Source organism: Camelus ferus, chromosome 5 (assembly GCF_009834535.1).
Source record: "Camelus ferus isolate YT-003-E chromosome 5, BCGSAC_Cfer_1.0, whole genome shotgun sequence".
Taxonomy (NCBI): Eukaryota; Metazoa; Chordata; class Mammalia; order Artiodactyla; family Camelidae; genus Camelus; species Camelus ferus.
This window is the reverse complement of record NC_045700.1, coordinates 65,695,191-65,714,316: the sequence shown is the minus strand read 5'-3', so window position 1 is coordinate 65,714,316 and position 19,126 is coordinate 65,695,191. Positions and strand designations below refer to the sequence as shown.

The 19,126-nt window shown below is 33.7% G+C and overlaps 2 protein-coding genes across 9 annotated transcripts in view; one reads left to right on the top strand and one right to left on the bottom strand.

Annotated features, from left to right (window-relative positions):
* CREB1 (cAMP responsive element binding protein 1) overlaps window positions 1-19,126 on the top strand; it is a 58,131-nt gene that overhangs the window by 22,577 nt on the left and 16,428 nt on the right. For 5 of the 8 annotated variants that reach the window (XR_004320019.1, XM_032479974.1, XM_032479973.1 and 2 more), the window contains exons 3-6: window positions 4,244-4,390; window positions 5,115-5,156; window positions 11,678-11,778; window positions 15,587-15,729. Coding sequence is in view for 7 of the 8 variants with exons in the window: in XM_032479974.1 (XP_032335865.1) it covers window positions 4,244-4,390; window positions 5,115-5,156; window positions 11,678-11,778; window positions 15,587-15,729 (433 nt within the window). In the remaining variant the exon portion in view is untranslated. The remainder of the gene's footprint in view (window positions 1-4,243; window positions 4,391-5,114; window positions 5,157-11,677; window positions 11,779-15,586; window positions 15,730-19,126) is intronic. The other 3 variants (XM_032479977.1, XM_032479976.1, XM_032479978.1) reach the window with 2 other exon arrangements.
* Window positions 33-19,126, bottom strand: part of METTL21A (methyltransferase like 21A) — a 50,112-nt gene continuing 31,018 nt past the window's right edge. Inside the window, exon 4 of the mRNA XM_032479991.1 lies at window positions 33-1,052. Coding sequence (XP_032335882.1) covers window positions 970-1,052 — 83 coding nt within the window. The 3' untranslated portion in view covers window positions 33-969. The remainder of the gene's footprint in view (window positions 1,053-19,126) is intronic.

Here is a 19,126-nt window from a genome sequence, read left to right as displayed (position 1 = left end):
CAATTCTGGGCAATTTCTTTAAGTTATTTGGTTGATGATTTTTTTTCCCCTCTCCTTTCTCTTTTCTTTCTAGGATCCTTGTGATCCAGATGTTTGTCTAATTTTCTCATTTCTACTCTTCTGGTTTCTGTCTCTTTGTCTTTTTGCTCTGCTTTCTGGGAGATTTCCTCAACTTCATATTTCAGCCCATCTGTCAGATTTTTTATTTCTGCTGTCACATTTCCAAGAGTTCCTTTTGTTCTCTGATTGGTCCTCTTGTGTTTTAATAGTGTTCTGTTTATGTTTCACAAATGCAATATTTTCTCTCATCTCTGAGAATATTGATTTTGTTTTAAGTTTTCACTGCCCCACATAGATTTTCCTCTATATGCCTTTACCCCCTTCCATCTCTTTTGCTCCAGCTTTCATATTAGAAGCTTTCCTCAAATGTTTGACAGCTTGTGGTTGTCTGCTCAGGCTTAAAAGTACAGGACCAAAAACCTGCATTGAAAGCTCTGTGGACATGTTTGAGGCCTAACATCTATGAGTTGTGAGCTTCACTTTAGGGTGATTGTGGCATTCCCAATGTTATTATCTCTTAAGTCTTTCCTCTTCCCCTTGGTGTTGATCAGGTTCCCTAGAGAAAAGCTTTACTAATCCCCTGAGCCAAGGGAGAGGAGATGACTGGGGTTTATTACCTCACCTCAGCAATGGCTGATGGTAGGCAGTCAAGAAACCCTCTATCCAGATAGTAAACCTCTGTTTTTCTGTCAGCATTGGGTAGATTAGTTGTTCTTCCACAGGGAGTTGAGGAGGGGTTCCAATTGTTTCTCAAAGAGCCTTTAACCAGCCTTCCTTATTTTCAGCCTTTTCTTTCACTCTACCTTCCAGTGTGCCTTAGATCATGAATCTCTTAAGGATTTTGTGGCATAAATCAGGCTTTCCCTGCCTCCATCTTATAAGTTAGCCTTCTGAGGTCTTCCAAGCTCATTACCATTCATCCATCTGTTTCCAGCCTCCAAAACTCTTGCTGTTATCTCCTTTCCCATTCTTCAATACTGGTGTGATTATGCCTGTAAAAACAAAATCAGTTTCATGAAGCTCAATTGGAGATTCAGGAAGGAACAAAATTATATGCACATGTTCAATTTGCATATAATCACTGATAAGTAGAATGACATGATATTTCAGTTTAGAAAATCTGGTATCTGTTCCCATTTGTATTTTTTGTTGTTCTTTTTATACCTAATTACACAGGTTTTTTTCAGTTGCTCATCCAAGTCCTTAACATGTGTATTAATACATCTTTGACATAATTCCCTCATAATTCTGATACCTTTTATTTTTTTGTTGTCAGTCTTTAATACTAGAAATATATAATAAAGTTATCAAATCCAAGATCATTGTGATTTGGTCAAAGAACAGTAAAAAAAAAATTCAGCCTAACTAATAAAGGAAGAAAGACAATCTAAAACAATAAATGAAATGCCTTATTTTACTTGTGGAGTTTACAGAGATTTTTTTAAAGTGAGAAAAGAAACAGTGTTGGTTTTGACTATGAGATTGTTAATTTTTATGTATGGATTTAACTAAAGAGTTGAGTAAAAGAATGATTGTTGTAAAATCCCTTATAATAGGCAAATCTGAAAACCTAAATATCCAATAATAAGGAATTTATTAAACAAATTTTGTAGTTTCTACCATTATACAGCCATTAAAACCATTAAAGAAGACTATTAATGGCATGAAGAGGTATTTATAATGGCCTTGAAAGATAAAATAGATGCCATGATAGTGTTATAAAAATTGAGTGTATATAAGTTTAAAAACACCTATTTATCTACAACAAAAAAACTAAGTGGTTAGCTCTGAGTGATAGGAATATAAGTGATTTTTATCTTTTTTTCTGTATCTGTATATTATAAACTTACAATGAGAGGCACCATTGTGTAGAATGAAGAGGGTAGAAAGGGGATTATTTGTTGAGTTACCTTGTTATGTTTACCCTAGAGAATACTCAGAGAAAAGTACAAAATAATTGCTTCAAGTATTAGAAAACCTTTCATATGGAATTGAGATGAGATACTCTGAATAACTTACGGTTGTGATCCTCAAACTTTATAGTGTAGTGTTGGGTCCATCAGAGATTCTAACTTTATAGACAGACACCCTGTATAACTAATGGAGGTAGTTCATGGACCACATTTTGAGAACCAGGTAAAACTAAGCAAGATTTACAGTGGCCAGAGAAAAAAATGATTGATAAGGAAGGACTTCTTAACTGTACAAAGATGGAAGCTCATGGTTTAAGCCTCTACCTTCAATAGGGATCTTTCCCACCAGTAAGCTTCTCCTTGTGTTCTCTGTTTCTGTGGCATATTCTACCATTTCTCACCCAAACGTGAAATTTGTTGGTCACCTTTGATTTCTCTCTCACCACCTTCAACTAGTCATTCATAAAGCCCTTTCTAGTCTGCCTCCTGAATTTTCATTAAATCACTTCTCTCGTTCCCATCCCTACCACAATTAGTGCCTTATTTCTGGCCTCTATCATCTCACCTTAACTAGGATGTATAGACTTTCTCAGGGAGTCTCACCTCCACTTTTTTCTTCCTCTGAAATACATATCTTTCACACTGCCACTGAAATAATCTATCCAAAATGCAAGCCTCACCATGATATTCGGGAGTTCAAAAGCCCTCAGTGCTTTTCCCAATCTCCTCACCATAAAAGGCAAGTTCTTTACTAAAACATACATAAGACTTTTCATGACTAGCCCACCTAGCCCCTGCCTACCACTGTTATTTCTTCTCTCTACACCTCTGTATCATACAGTGACACAGCTGTGTGCTCCAGTAGTACTGACTGCTGGTCATCCTTCTCTGTACACTGCTGTTTCTCTTTCCTTTTGCTGGTGCTATGCTCTCTGTCTGAAATTCTGTGTCTCCCCCTGCAAGTCACAGTAATATGCCTTACTTGCACTCTTTGTTTCCAATTCACATTCTTCTCTGGTAGCCTCCCCTCCCCTCAGTGTGTCCATTTTTCTCTTCACAAACCTCATTACTTCATTGAATTATGTTTGTTCTTTTCCCTAGTCCTTCATACCATGCCCCAATAATTTCCGTAGGGGCAGGGACCTATGTCTTTCTCATTTCTGTAGTTTCAGTTCTGACATTGTTTTTGGCATACATATCCCTAATAACTGTTTACCAAATTCGCAAATAACATTGCTATCCCTGAACACATTTGAGCACAGAAACAATAAATACCATCTAATAGACATGTGCAACCTAAGAGTGCTTTTAACCTGGTATTGACTGGTAAAAGGCCTTCTTGGGGTGGGGGGCATAGCTCAGTGGTAGAGCGTGTGCTTAGCATGCATGAGGTCCTGGGTTCAATCCCCAGTATGGCCATTAAATAAATAAATAAACCTAATTCTCCCCCTCCCCCCAAAAAAAAAATATTTTTTAAAAAAAGGCTTTCTTTGTGCCTGAAGAGAAAATTGGTTTCTATGTTCTCTCAACTCTTGCTCTTTTGTTCTTTTAAGAAATAAAATAAATCCTTAAAATATCAACTATTACCAGTTCAGTGATGGAGAAGATAGAAATGTTCAGTTTATCATAGCTAGTAACACTTTCTCACTGATGAGAGGCATACTTGTAATTAGTTTACAAGAGAAAAATATGCATTATAGTATAAGCTCTATATTTGTTGTAGACTTGGTAGCTAAGTTTTGCCCAAGTTTGGGAGCAGTTATGTTTTTAGAACATGGCTTATTTAACACATGATATTCTGAAGACTTTGTTTCTTCAAATCTCTTGACCTTGGGTGAGTTAATCTCTTTAAGCGCTTGATATTTCTGTCTCTAAAATGGAGATAACCCTTATTCTGACCTAGTCTTGATATCTTCAAAGGGCAAAATGAGAAACTGAATATGAAAGCAACTAGGAAAATGTAAAGCACCATACAAATAAAGTGATAGTTGGTGATCAGAGGAAGTCTGTGTTACATATTTTGGTGTTACATTAAAATAGTGTTTTGGTTTCTGTCATTTGGGAGGAGTTTAAAAGTGGAGGGCAAGGAAGGTATTTGTAGTCTTTTATTCAAAAAGGATATTTAACCACTAGTTTCTTTCACACCAGTGGAATAACTAACCCAGCAGAAAGGTCATCCTTTTACTGCTACAAAGTTGCTTCATATTGACCATGAGTATTTCCAAGGAGGTGTCTGTGATGGTAATTGTTTTCCATGTTCAACACCATAGGTATCCATGCCAGCAGCTCACGCAACATCATCTGCTCCCACCGTAACTTTAGTACAGCTGCCCAATGGGCAGACAGTTCAAGTCCATGGAGTTATTCAGGCGGCCCAGCCATCAGTTATTCAGTCTCCACAAGTCCAGACAGTTCAGGTATGTGTATAAAAAGTTCTGCATCTACTTTCATAACTGTTGTTTATAGCCATCTCTCTCCTTTCATTATGAAAATAGGAACATATCTAGTTCAGAGTTTATTTTACTTTACTGTAATTATGGAATATGCTGCATCTGTATAGTCAGCTTAAGTATAGGAACATATATACACAAGAACAGATATATAAGAAAAAGACTGTCTTAAAGAAGAAAAAGAATTGATTGGGAAAAATCGAAGTACATGGGATAAAGTAGAAATGTTTGGGAGAGACTGTAAGACTGCTGTACCTCAGTTAAGGAAAATTGAGTCATAAAAATAATAACTTTGTAGTTATTTTCTAAACATACAATTGGAAAAAGTAAACCCTTGTCAAAAATTAATAACCTTACCTAAGATATTATTTAAATTTAAAGAACACAAAGTGTAAACCCAGCATTGTTTATGATTCTAAGTTAGCATATATAAATTTGAAATAATGGTATATTTGAAAAGTGTACCTTAAGAATCAGGGATTATTCCACGCATGTTATCTTACTCTTTGGAGAGGTTGTTCCTTTGGGTTGGATCCAAAGGGAATAAAGGCATGTAAACCTCTACTTAACTGTAGGGAACCTAGGGCAGTATACATCTTTGCGATGAGCTTATTGGGGAAAAAAAAGACTTGAACGATCATTCAAGTAGGCCATAACCCCAGCCTCCCATTTCATATTTTTTGCTTCACAGTCTTCCTGTAAGGACTTAAAAAGACTTTTCTCCGGAACTCAGGTGAGTCCTAGGTCCTAGATTTGGAGAGAACTATTTTTAGAAAGGAAGGTGAGAAATTATTCTTTATATCTTTGTCCTTCTCTATAAACATTGAGTTCATAAACATCTTAGCTATCTTGTAGGTATAGGCTAAACTTGAACCCTTAGCCTATTGCTTAATTTCCCTATATATCCTTTCTCCCCTCCTCTAAAAGGTAGTCTAGCATTACTTGAAGACTTCAGAGAAAGGAAGCTCTATCTCCTGAGGTAATTTATTTATTGTTAGGGATAATTGCTAAAATAATCTTCCCTGTGATGAACCAGAATGTCTTTCTAAAATTTTTACCTAGTGGTCCCAGTTCTGTCCTCAGAAACTAGTTAGCAAATTTACCTCCTTTTTTTGTTGGACTGCTTCCTTTTCCCATCTCCCATGCCCTTCTCATTAAAAAAAAAAGTGAAGACTAAATAAATGTTTTTCTTCAGTCACTTATATATGACATAGCTTTGATTCCTCTTCACCATCCTTGTCATCTTCTTGTAAGTGGGAGCTATGGTATTTTCTTTGAGTATAGTAGCCAGACTGATACTTGTAGAAGGGAGGAGTGCCTCCTTTGTCCTGGAAGCATTCTATTAATGTCATCAAAGGACACATTAGATTTTGTCAGCCCTATTATACTACTGAGTCGTTGAGCTCCTATTACCCACCTCTACTTCATTCTGTCCCTGTTCTTTTAGTTTGCATGGACATTTAAGGGGAGAGGGGGGCAAAGAATGCTTTAATGTGAAATCAGTTTGTTTGAATTTCCATACTGAAAGATATTGGGAATGGAATTCGTTGTTACCAAGTGGTAGACAGTATAATCCAGGTAAAGACTGAAGGATTTGGAACCACACTGACTGAACAATATCCTATCCTCTGCCTCAGTTTTTATTTCACTGAATGCTATGAACGATAGTAATATTGTTCCTACTATACCATTGTTAACTCTCTGTTCATATCTTCCTCTTGATAATAGTGGAAAGAACCTGACCTGCTAGTCAGAAGACCTGCTAGGTTCCAGACCTCACATTAATCGTTACTTTTTCTTTTTCCCTTATAATAGGAAGTCTTTCTATAAAGAATGTACCAAAATTTCCACAAAATTTGTTAAGGTTATAAATTTTGGTAATAATTTGTGAAATTTAATTGTTGATCATATTCTTAATTTTAATCTTTACTTTGTGATAATGATAATAATAATTGCGACCTGGGGGTTATATGACCATCAACTTTATAGAAATGTGTGTTCATCTTTTCTGAAATACATTTTTCCATTAAAGTGAGCTATGCTTAAAATTAAAAGCCTGAATTCTACAAATAGAAACACAAACAGTATTTTTTTCTTTAAAGGCCCTAACCCATAGAGAATCTATTAAACTTTAATGGTCATTTCAACTGGTTAACAGTGATTAGTATTAATAACTAGGAAGTGGTTCATATCAGAAGTGATCAAACTAGGAGAGAAATGATCCCTCAAACTTCTAGAAGGGAGAAATATCAGTATTCTAGAACAGCATTTCCAAAATACCCAAGGTACATTTCTCTTGATGTGAGAATAAGCTATTAAAACTTGTTTATCTTTTTAAATCTCAGAATATTAGAAACTAAACTGTACTAAGATTTCATATATGGCTTGATATTGGTCCCCTAACTTTATATAGATGTGTAAGTTAAACCTCACAGGTTATGTAAGAATTCCCACAAAAGTAATGGGAGTTACACAGATATATAAAAGTTAACAGTGGTATCCTCACTTTTCATTTGCTAGTTTTTTTTAATGCATTTTTAATACAGTGGAATTAAAACATGTCAGACAGAGGATTTATAATTATGTTACCTTAAATTATTACATTCATTCTTTCAATGAATTTTTACTGATCACATGCAATGTGCCAATCCCTGTTCTAGGTGCTATGAAAGACAGCAGTGAACAAATAATACTTCTCTATTGTTATGAAGGTCACATTTGAGAGACAATGAAAAAATAAAATATGTCAGGTGAGGATAAGTGCCAGGAAGATGATAAAACAGGGGAAAGGGATAGAGAATAGTGTGGACAGAAGGGTATTTTATTTTATTTAGGGTGGTCAGGGAACATGGTGAGCAGAGAACCAGAAAGCAATGAAGGAGGCTAAGCCATACAAATTGTGAAAGCAAGTCCAAAGGCTCAGAAGTGACAGTGTGCTTCGCCTATCTTCTTCAATATGAAGAGCAAGATGTGGCCTGAATAGGATAAGCAGGAGGTGTAGTGGTTGGAGGTGAAATTTTTGATAGAATCTTTATAATACTTCATAATGTTATGGAAACAACAATAAAAATCTTTTGTACAACATAGAGATTCAGTGGTTACCATATAACAAAATATTTAAGAGTTGCTTAATAAAAGGATGAGTTACTTACTTGTTTTTTACATAAGACCAGAGTTCCAAAGTTTCTAATCTTTTTAATGATGGCAAGCAAGGGATGACTTGCAAGAGATATGTTACCTAACATATTTTTGAAAAAAATAAATCCCTTTCAACTATCCTTTCTGGGAGAAAGTGACATTTTAACAATGCATGAGGGAGTAACTGCTTTTTGAAAGAAACTTGTGCTGTGGAGAGAGCATTTTGAATATAGAAGTTTGGAAATGTTCCCATACTTTTTTCTTTTAACTACAAACAGTATAAATTTGTCACCTAAAAACTTAAATCTATGTACTTTCAAAACTCCGGAAATAGAGTTTTCTAAACTATTTAGAAGTCTTTTAGAGTTTTGTTAGGTGTTGAACTTACTTGTTAAAATATGAAATTTTTTATTAGCATACAATAACTGACTAAGAGCCAGGGAGATGACAGTATACTGGATTAAACTCAAAAGTTTGTGTAATTGGTGGATGAAAATGAAAAATGATTGTTTTATTTAGTAAGCCTACCCAAAAATGCACTTTTATATCTACATCTCATAAATTCTTTTTCAACAATAGTAGATGTTAAATCACATTTTAAAAAGCCCGAGCTTAGAATCAGATTTTTGAGTCACTGTTATAAAGTACTAAATGATTTTTAATAATCATATTAAAGCACATCATTGTTATGAAATATTAATTTAAGAAATTTACTTTTTAATATTTATACTTATTCTGACTCTTAAAAAAATTAATTAATTTGTTTTATGATACAAGTAACATTTAAAGTTTGCAAATAAGAAATATACTGTATAGCACAGGGAACTGTATTCAGTATCTTGTAATAACCTTTAATGAAAAGGAGTATGAAAATGAATATATGTGTGTGTATATATATAACTGGGACATTATGCTGTACACCAGAAATTGACACACTGTAATTGACTATAGATTAAAATACAAATATATAGAGATATTTATTTATTTATGTATGTAAATTTTTCTTACTTATAAGAAGACTTGCAGATCAAAAGAGTTTGGAGATTATTGCTCTAGACTTTTATTAAAGTTCTTGACCCAGTGAGTAAAAAAACTGTACCTAAACTTAAGTATGAACTCTACCCAGGGAAAGTGCTTACGTTTCCAGGGGACCAGGTATAGTTTGAGAAAACATATTACCATTTTAAAAATTTTTTTCTAGTCACTGTATATTTTATTTTGAAATTTTAAATAACATCAAAATAGATAGTCTTTCCCCCCCTTATAAACAGGAGTTAGGGGGTTTTAACAAACTAAAAGTTAAGAAATACAGATCTAAAACTTTACATGTATCGGTGGTGGTTTGGGTTTTTGAAAATTTCTTGACTTATAAATAGCCAAGGTTAAAGACCTGTTTAAGGAGCTCAGGAAGGGGTTAATAAGAGAGGTGACAGGAGATAAGGACCAGAGGAAAGAGCTCTATCATTGGAATGTGATGGTAATCTGTGATACTTAAAATTGGAATATAATTTTTCATATGGTTATTTTTAGTAACCTATTAAATATATATTAAATTATAGTTATTACTTATGTTTAAAAGGATTTTTGACATGATTTTTATTAGTCTTATAAATGTGAATTCAGTTTGTTTTTGTTTTTTGGTTTTGGTTTTGGTGGTTTCTTTGATAAATAATCCATTAGGAATTGGCTTCATATTCATAGTTCAAAGTTCTCTTTGGATGGTATTCCCAAAGAGGAACTGTTAGATTCCTTATGTAGTATTGAATAGTTCTGAACTCCCCTTACATTTAAAAAGTTGCAGTCACTTATAACTTGTATGTGTAGTCTAAAAAATACAACAAACTAATGAATATAACAAAAAAGAAAGACTCGCAGATCCACAAACTAGTGGTTACCAGTAAGGAGAGAGGAAGGGGAGAGGCAATACAGGGGTAGGGGGTTAAGAGGTACAAACTACTATGTATAAAATAAATAAGCTCCAAGGGTATACTTTACAACACAAGGAATATAGCCAGTATTTTATAATAACTATAAATGGAATATAAGCTTTAAAAGTTGTGAATCACTATACTATACACCTGTGACTTATATAATATTGTACATCAATTATATGTCAATTTTTTTTTTAAGTTGAAGTCACTACATAGTGATAGTTAATTCCTTTTGTATGAATTGACAAATTCAGATCAAAGGATGAGGGGCTTTTTTTTCTACTAATAGAAAAAGTTTGGGGGGGATTAAAGGCCATATATTAAAAAGCACTGTTAATTTATTTCATTTCATAATTGTCCTATGGGTGGTTTATGTAGCATGTTTTAAAGTTGTTGTAATGACTTCCAACTTGAAAGAGTGTTCGTAAAATCATTATGTGTCCTTAAAAGAAGGTTGTAAGGATGAAGGTCAAGCAAAAATGGCAGAATAAATAATAGAAAAACTAAGGTTCTGAGAAGCATTAATGAGGGTCAACACTTGTCATGGTACTGTCCACTTTGAGTTCAGTCTTTTTGTTATTCCCTGAAATTCTGCTTCTCTCCCGAGCCCTTTGCATAGGTCCTTATCAGCTCTACATCTCTGAGAAAGTCTGCAGAGACTAGGCTGAGTGGGCTAGTTACAGCAGCTATGGTAGTGGAACGTTCTGTGTGCTGCTTTGGCAGTAACTGTAGTGTTACTGCTCTTTAGAAAGTCAGAGACTAAGTTCAGCCTTCCCCATCTTTGTACCTGGCATTTCTGGATTCATTAAATGTTGCCTGTTAATTTTTAGGCCTATAGGACTACGGCTTATACTTTAAAGTGTTTGGAGGGGCACATTATTGTAGATGTACTTTGTGAAGCATTATTCAGTTTAGCAAGTTTCATTTTAAAGTGAGTATGTATCACAAAGCTCTGTGAAGATGAATACCTGCTCTCCAGAATCCTTGAGCTCTGACATGCAGAGTTCTACACAGACCCTTTTGCCTTGGTTAAATCTAATTCTCACTGTGACAGCATCATGCTCACCTAGTTCAGGAGAGAACAGGAGTCTCCTGCTGATTAGACTAGAGAAACTTGGCAGTGTAAATTTGACAGACGACCTTGCCTAGGTGAGTGAACTTCTAATCTAAAAATGGTCTAAAAATGCCTCTGGGTTGCTGCTTCTGACAAAACTGGCTTGAGATTGGAACCAACAAGATTTTGATGCTGGTAAGGATATCTAAAATTGAGATACCAGGCACTGACAGTGGCTTCACTACTTTCTAGCTCTGTGACTTTGGTGAGTTACTTAACCTCTGTGCCTTAGTTCTTCCATCTATAAGATGGACATTATAATTGTATTTATCTATCACCTAAAGTTACTGTGAGTATTGATAATGAGTATTAAGTACTGTAATATATGTATGTGTGTTAGCATAGCACTCAGCATAGAGTAAGTTCTCAGTAAATGCTAGTTGCTTTTATTATTACCCCATGTAAAATCTTTATTCAACTTACCTTTATTACTTCTCAGTCCAGGGATACTTTCCAGAAATGCAGTTCTTCACCTCGAGGTTTTGCTTTAAAAAAGTTATAGAATGCCAGCTTTGAAACACGCTTGTATATAGAAGAGGGCTCCCTCCAAGATTGCTGGAAACAACCATCTGGAACATGGCTGAGGGATCACCGATCTTATTTGTACAGTTGTAAATATATTCACAAGTGTTTATACAATAGTTAAAGGAAAATATTTGTATAGTCACTACATTTATGGCCAAATATTTAGTCATTTTTCTTTCCTTCGTGTCAGAAACTTTGTTTTACTTGGTAGTTTTGTTCTAAAAACTGTAAGAGAACAACTGACAAGTAGTATTGATGCATTCAGGTTTGGCTCCATGGAGTCCTGAAAGATTAGGCTGAATTTGGATATCACAAAAGTTTGATTTTGACAAAAATAATTTGGGGTTCTCTGACTTCTATAGGATGAGTAAAGAGGAGAGGGAAGTGATGGTATGATTGTCTCCCATAAAAACTGATTCTTTTTTTCTAGTGAAGCAAGTGTAAGATTTATAAATGTCCTTTTGTGTTTGACTTTCTCTTAAAATTCATAAAAATTTTATGGGAACTAAATTTGATTATCAAGATAAAGTTCTTCTTTATTTTCAGATTTCAACTATTGCAGAAAGTGAAGATTCACAGGAGTCAGTAGATAGTGTAACTGATTCCCAAAAACGAAGAGAAATTCTTTCAAGGAGGCCTTCCTACAGGTATGGAATTTAATAGTTAAAAGAATTTAGTATCAAAGGTATAAAGATACCCTTAGGTAATTGCAGGTGAAGATTTGTCGGAAAATCAATTAGCAGCTTGATTCAGGATCATACAGAATACTTATCTTCATCTTGAGTTGCTTCTCTCAAAGAAGTTGAAGCTTATCGTACAGAATGAGAGCACTTCTTACTCTGAACAGTCCTGGATAAACACTGATAGAGAGAGAGAGAGCACACTTCTATTTTTGTAGACTGCTAGCTGCTGCTTTTTTCTGTTAAAAAGTTTGGAATAGATTTGATAAGGTTATATAGCATTTTCTAGTTACATGTCAGTTCTAAGACTACACTATCTACTTTGCAGCACATTTGCAAACTATTTCTTATGTCATGGTACTTAGCATAACTGCTAGTTAACTTAATAGTTGTTTAGGGTGATATTTTGCTGATAGCCCCTAATTTTAGGGGCTCCTTACTGTAGTTTTTGTGTTCAGCTTTAGAGGTTGCCTAGTCCATGCGTTGCCTCCAAGATGGATCAAAACCAATTTTTAATACATAGAAATTGATTCCATATTAAATATCTCCAGGAAGAGCTAATTCCATAAATCTTCGTAAGCTTATTTCAGAGTTTAATAAACTTAAAACTTATAATTTTTTCATGTTATTAGCCTAAATTATTTATCTATATTTCTGTTTTTTAAAGGGATGTTTAAAGTTTTTTTCCAATTTCTGGGCTATTAAACTAGCCCTTTTCTCTATCCTCATAATTAAGGACCCTAAATAAATACCAACAAATGATTTTGAGGTCTTAAATTTTATGTTACCAAGTATGTGTTAAATGTATTTATATTCATACTTTTAAAAAAATAGCTAGTTTTAGATTTTAACTTTGAAGTATATTTCATGTTAGCATATAAGGCACATCCAACCAGGTACTAAGAAACAAGCCTGTGTCTTCTCTGTGTATAAATTCTAGGTAAATCTTAGCTGTAGACTTTATAAAATAGTTTTATGTTGAAAAAAAATCTTTCATTTGCATTAATTGGCTTATAGCATATATCCCAGCAAAGATCATTTAAATAATAACAGTTTAGTTATCAAATAGAAGATGCCTGAGACCAAGCATGTATAGAGCAAGTGTCACTTTTATCAAAGACAGTGGTATCTTCCCTTAAAATCAAATCCCACAGTGGAGTGTACCATTATTTTGCTTTTAGTTTATGAACTCTTCAATCCTAGCCTGTATGTCTTGATTAGAATAAGATCTTTAAAGTCCTTATGATATTCTTGTGAAGTTGGAGAAACGGGAATTAAATAATACAAGCTGGGTTTTTATTGGAACAACCAGCTTTGTAGTTATCAATTTTTACCCAGAGGAAGTCCTTGAAGAGTTCTCGCTTGATCTCATCTGGCTTGGTGTTTTTACCAGCAATTTAGCTGAAAAACATCTTAGAAGCCATGCTTATCAGATTTGCAACTGACAGGAACTAGGTAGCCTAATGGATAGTAGAATAAATACTTTGAAAGATCATAGCAGCCAAGGGAAATTGTTTGAAACAAACAGGATGAAATGTTGGTGATACTTATAAAATTGTTTACCTATATATAGGTATCTGAAGCAAAAGTTAACACAAAATAATACTCACCCTTATCATGTGTGATGCTTAGCTATTTATTTGTCGCTGTATGTTAGTTGCAACACACTTAATTGTTTTCATGGCCCATGTAAGGGTTATGACCCCAGTTGGAAAAACATTGCGCTAGAGACCAATACCACTCAAATATGGTCGGCAGACCAGACTGGTAAATCAGCATCTGGTTAGAAATGCAAATTCTCAGGCCCCTACCCCCATACCTAATGAATTAGAATCTCTAGAGAAGGGGACCTAGGAATCTGTGTTTTAACATGCTCTTCAAGAGCTTCTTCAGTATACTGCAGTTTGATAAACGGTGTTCTAAAACAGCAACACCCAAATCATGATCTTTTGGCCAGCTGTCAGTTCACAAGTTGTTTAAAATAGTTTTGTTTCTTGTTTGCAAAGGGAGAAGAGAAAATCATCCTCACTATAAGGAGTTTACTAAATAAGAACAGGCAGATGTGGGAAAAAATGAGTAAGAAATCTTAGAAATGAGAAATCCAGTCGGGAATTTTAAAAAATCTGTAAATGGGATAAACTTGATATAAGTAAGTGATGAGAGAATTGGTGAACTAGAAAGGAGCCGAGAAGGTAACTCAGAGTGGAGAACAAAAACAGATCAAAAATGTGAAAGATGGGTGAAAAGTCATGGAAAATAGAATGAGTTGCTCCAACAAAAGCATTTCTAGAAATTCCAGAGGGGAAATTGGGAGAAAGGAAATATTTAAAGAGATAAGAGTAGAGTATTTTCTACAGTACTAATAAAGGTAATTACATAGGTAAATATAAAAGCCAGTATTATAGTTCTGCTCTGTAACTCCTCTTTTTTTCCTCCATATGATTTGAAAGACAAATGCATAAAACAATAATTATAAATCTGTTAATAAACACACAGTGCATGAAGACATAATTTGTTACAATAAGTACATAACGGGAAAATTTCTGGTAGACTGTTGAAGCTAAGTTTCGAACTGCTTTGTTAGAAATTTAAGATGTCAAAAATTACTTGGGTTAGAGTTTTTTCCCCTCTTCTGTGATTATGTTATTCATCTGAAATATGGTAAGGTTCTTTTGTTTTTGTTTGTATTCCATTTTAGAATTTTCCCCCATCCTTGTTCATAATTAATTTCTTTTTTGAATATATGAAACATTAACATGGTTCCGAAAGTCAGAATTGTACCAAAAAAAATATATATATACACACTCAGAAGTGTCCCCTCCATCCTTTTTCACTTTGCCATCCACCCCTAGTAGATAAATAATCACATTAAACTCCATCTGGTTTTTCCTTTCTGATCTTTTTTCTTGAGCAAATACATAAATATTTTATTTCACTTTCATTCTTATACAGAAGGTACCATGATATATCCATTATTTGGATGAGCCATAGTTTATTCAACCATTCTCCTGTGTGTGGGCACATAGATTGTTTCTAGTATTTTGCAATTATAATCAGTGCCCCCATGAATAATCTTAATGCATATGTATTTTCATACTGTTGAAAGTATATCTGAAGGGTAAGTTCCTGTATATAAGGTTGCTATGTAAACATACTTGGTTTTGTTAGATGTCACCAAATTCCCTCCATAAGGGTTATGCCAGTGTTCTGCTTCTAACAGCAGTGTACAAGAGCATGTGTTTTCTCACAGCTTTGCTAACAGAATATATTGTTATACTTTTTTATTTTTACCAATCTGAGAGTTGAGAAGTTAAAATTCAGGTTTTTGGTCTATTTTTTCCCCTCAGTTTTTAATAATTACTTCTATATTTGGGATATTGAACCTTTATCTGTAACATGTAAACATTTTCTCCTAGCATTATTGATCATCTTTTGACTTTATTTTTGCTGTTCTTTATCATGCAAAAGGATTTTTTTTTCTGTAGTCAGTTTTATTAACCTCTTCTTTAATTGCACCTGGATTTTGAATCATGATCTTTCTCTGTGTTCATTTTAAAGAGAAATACATCTATGGTTTTTCTAGTTCTGTTATGGTTTCATTTTGACATACAGATACCCTGATCCATTTTTAGTTTATTGTTGTAAATTTTTACGTTTTAAACTTCTGTCCTCAGCACTATCAGCTTTCTGCCAGTTTTCTGATCTTTTCCCCTTCTTTATATTTAGCCAATAAATGTTACTTTTATTTTAATTGATGTAATTCTCTGTTTTTTAGGAAAATTTTGAATGACTTATCTTCTGATGCACCAGGAGTGCCAAGGATTGAAGAAGAGAAGTCGGAAGAGGAGACTTCAGCACCTGCCATCACCACTGTAACGGTGCCAACTCCAATTTACCAAACTAGCAGTGGACAGTATAGTGAGTAATAAATATTTCTGTTTTGAAAAAGGAGATGAAAAACCAATGACTGCATTCTCCTTAAAGTAATCTTACAAGTGCCAGCTCTTTTCTCAATTTCAGTTGCCATTATTATATTTCCTTTGCTATTCAATAAGCAAAGTTCTGTAATGGAAGTATTTTCTTCAGGGTTTAGTTAGGACTGCTCAAATATATAAGACTTTTAAATGGTCCTTTGTTTTGTGCAGATGAATGGAGAGTCTTACAAGTTTTTCGAACCACTACTTGAAACTCATTTGAGTTAGTCCTCAAGTAATATATAGTCCTTATATAATATATGGTAATAGAAAACATGAGTTTTTTAGATAATCATTCTTTGATTTTGTTTAAGGCCAAAAATGGTCTCATTATTCATCTGTTTTAATAATTCATCTTTCCTTCTAAAAGTAGCATTTTGAAGTTGTATTAATATTTCATGGATGGAGAGGCTTGGTTACAGTCTACTAGCACATTCAGTTATTACTCCTTTTAAGATAAAAGGTAGTGTGGTGAATTATGATAATGTAAACATGAGGACTGCTGAAATTAAGAGAACACTTTGCTTTTTGTCTCACAGAAAGCAAAGATTTCTTTTGCAAAATTATCAAAGTTTCCATTTCTCTGATGTCTCTTGACACTTAGGTCTCTCTTCTTACCTTTCACCTAAATCTGTTAGAAAGTACTTTTGAGTTCTACTTTTGTTTGATCAAAGACATTTGTGTAAATGGTACCTTTTCCTCTCTTTTTCCAACATCTCTTTGACTCCCAAAGTGCCTCACACATAAATGTCTCCATTTTGATTTGTTCATTAAATTCAGTACTGCCCATTATACAGTTTTCCTCCCTCTCTTCCTTAATTACAAGTTAAATATACACATTGAAATTCCTTTGTTGCATTGGTTTTCTGATGCCCTAGGGTAGTCTGTGTCAGTAGTATGTATGAAAATTTGACTCCCAAGTTCATAGTTTTCCAGTTACATCTCAGCCTTAGTTTGGATAACTCTTATTTGCATTCCAACTGTACTGAAAACAAGTAGCAGACTTTTTAACTCTCCCAAAGGTGAAACTTTTAATAGTAAGTAGAAGGCAGGCATCTTTGACTAAGCTTCTTGCCCATTCTGTAAGCTTGTTAGAGTTCAGTCATCTTTTTCCTTATTTGTTGGCAGAGGTAGGTACTATCTTTGTAAGTGTAAGTATGTGTTTTTTAGCCTTATATCCAACCAATTTGAATTATTTAAAATTGTATTCTAAGACATTTATCAATGACCTGAGGGATATAGCATACTCCTGTTAGTAACAGTGAAAATTGGCAGTGATTCTCACTTGAACTAGAAAGCATGCTCTTTAGGAAAGAGTCTTATCAGAATCTCAAACAGGGAAGTGAAGTTGAGAAAAATAGATGTTTCATGTGGCATACCCCTCTCCTCCAACTGACAGTTGCTAGTTTTAAGGGTTGAGACATTAAAAGCTTTATGTATTATCTTTATCCCTTATTCTCTTCTGTATATGCACATATGGCCTTGATGGAACTGATTTAACATTATGTTCTTGGTTGTCCTTAAGAATCAATATAATGACCACTTAGCATGTACAACAGTATTACATAGTTCTTAACTTATAAAACAAAAATATGGTTGTGAAAATTTAAATGGTAGAGGTTTATAGTAGTAATAAAAAGTAAAAATCCTTTCCATCCTTCTCCACTAGTAAGAGTTTGGTATGTATCTTTGCATTCTTTTCCATTCTTTGTATACATACACATATCATGTATTTTTATACAAGTGAGACCTACATTATTTATATACCATAGACAAGCATATACACATATAGTTATGTATATACATATGGTTTCTCTAATAGCTACATTGTGTTTCACTGTATAAATATAACATTTTAAAATCACACATACTGATGAACATTAAGGACATCTCTACTGTTTCAAACTGCTGCATGAACATCCTTGTATATATATACTGTCCTTTCTCAGTGGGATAGCACCAGAAGAGTGGAACTGTTGGATCTAAGTCATCCTGCCCAAATACCCATCCCAGTGGCTAACCAATTTGTACTCCTTTAGTAAATTGGTTATTTTTTTAATTAATGCTGTTATTAGTTTTATTCATTACTTGGTTCACAGTCCCTGGTAATATAGTCTTATTTGAGAGATTCTAGTCTTAGGTAGAAAACATGTTCTATCATTTTGAACTTCAGTTTTTTGTTTCACTAAATAAAATGTAATCTATGGTATTTTCCTCTTCATTTTAGCTACTCAAAAATCTTAGCTAAGTTTGTTTAATTATATTCTTTCTTTCTTCTAGATTTTGTGGTAGAATCAGTATATTCACCTAAAGATACATAGGTTGATTGACTTATGTCTTTTTCTTCTTGTTTTAATGAATGCAGTTTTATTGAAAGCTATCTTAATAAGTCCTTTTGGAATAATTGAGTGTATAAATATATATTATAGAGAAAAACAATGATAGGATCAGACTTCAGTTTTCAGAGTACTTTCACATCTATACATGGTCTCATTTAATTTTTATAACAATTTTACTTAATGGCTAGAACCAGATATTTTTATTTTCACAGAAGAGATAACAGATTCAAATAAGTTTAGTGATGGAACTTGGACTAGAACCCATACCTCCTGATTTTTAGTTTCCTTCTTGTTTCCTTCCAGCTTGAGTTCATTGGTGTATAGCCAAGAAGAAAGTTGTGTTTGTTGAATACAATGGAATTTGCTTATTAACTCTATATGAGAAATTGTGGTTTGATTCTGTTAACCTTCTGATTCTTTCAAGTCATCCTGCAGTACTAATGTCAAAATAGTTCTTAGATATTCCTTTTTAGCTTTGTCTAAGATAAGTAAAATTTATGCAATCTAAAGTTAGATGGAGTATATATGCCAGTATCTTAATTTCCAGAGATATCATTTGCTAAATCAAATCTTAGCCATTAACTGTTACTGTTTCTTGATTGACCAGTAAATAATCCAATTTTCCATATACAGATGACTCAGGATATTAGTTGGCTGGCTAACCATTGATCTCAAACTAATTCCCTTGTAATAGACAAAAAGTAATGTGCTTAAATCAGACATGTTGACTTACTCAGTTAAAATCCATTATGTAATTTTATATGTAATATTGTGATTTTTAGTCCTTTTTCTGGAAAACTTGAACTCTCAACAGAGAGAGTGTCTTACTAACTTTCTCCATGTACTATAGCATAAAGGTTAATTCAGTTTTGTTTTGTTCTGTTTTTTCATAAAGTTAAATATCAGTATGAGTGAAAATTGATTATAACAGATGAATGACAAGTGTGGTTAATTGTGAATGACATTATAACAGATGAATGACAAGTGTGGTTAATTGTGAAT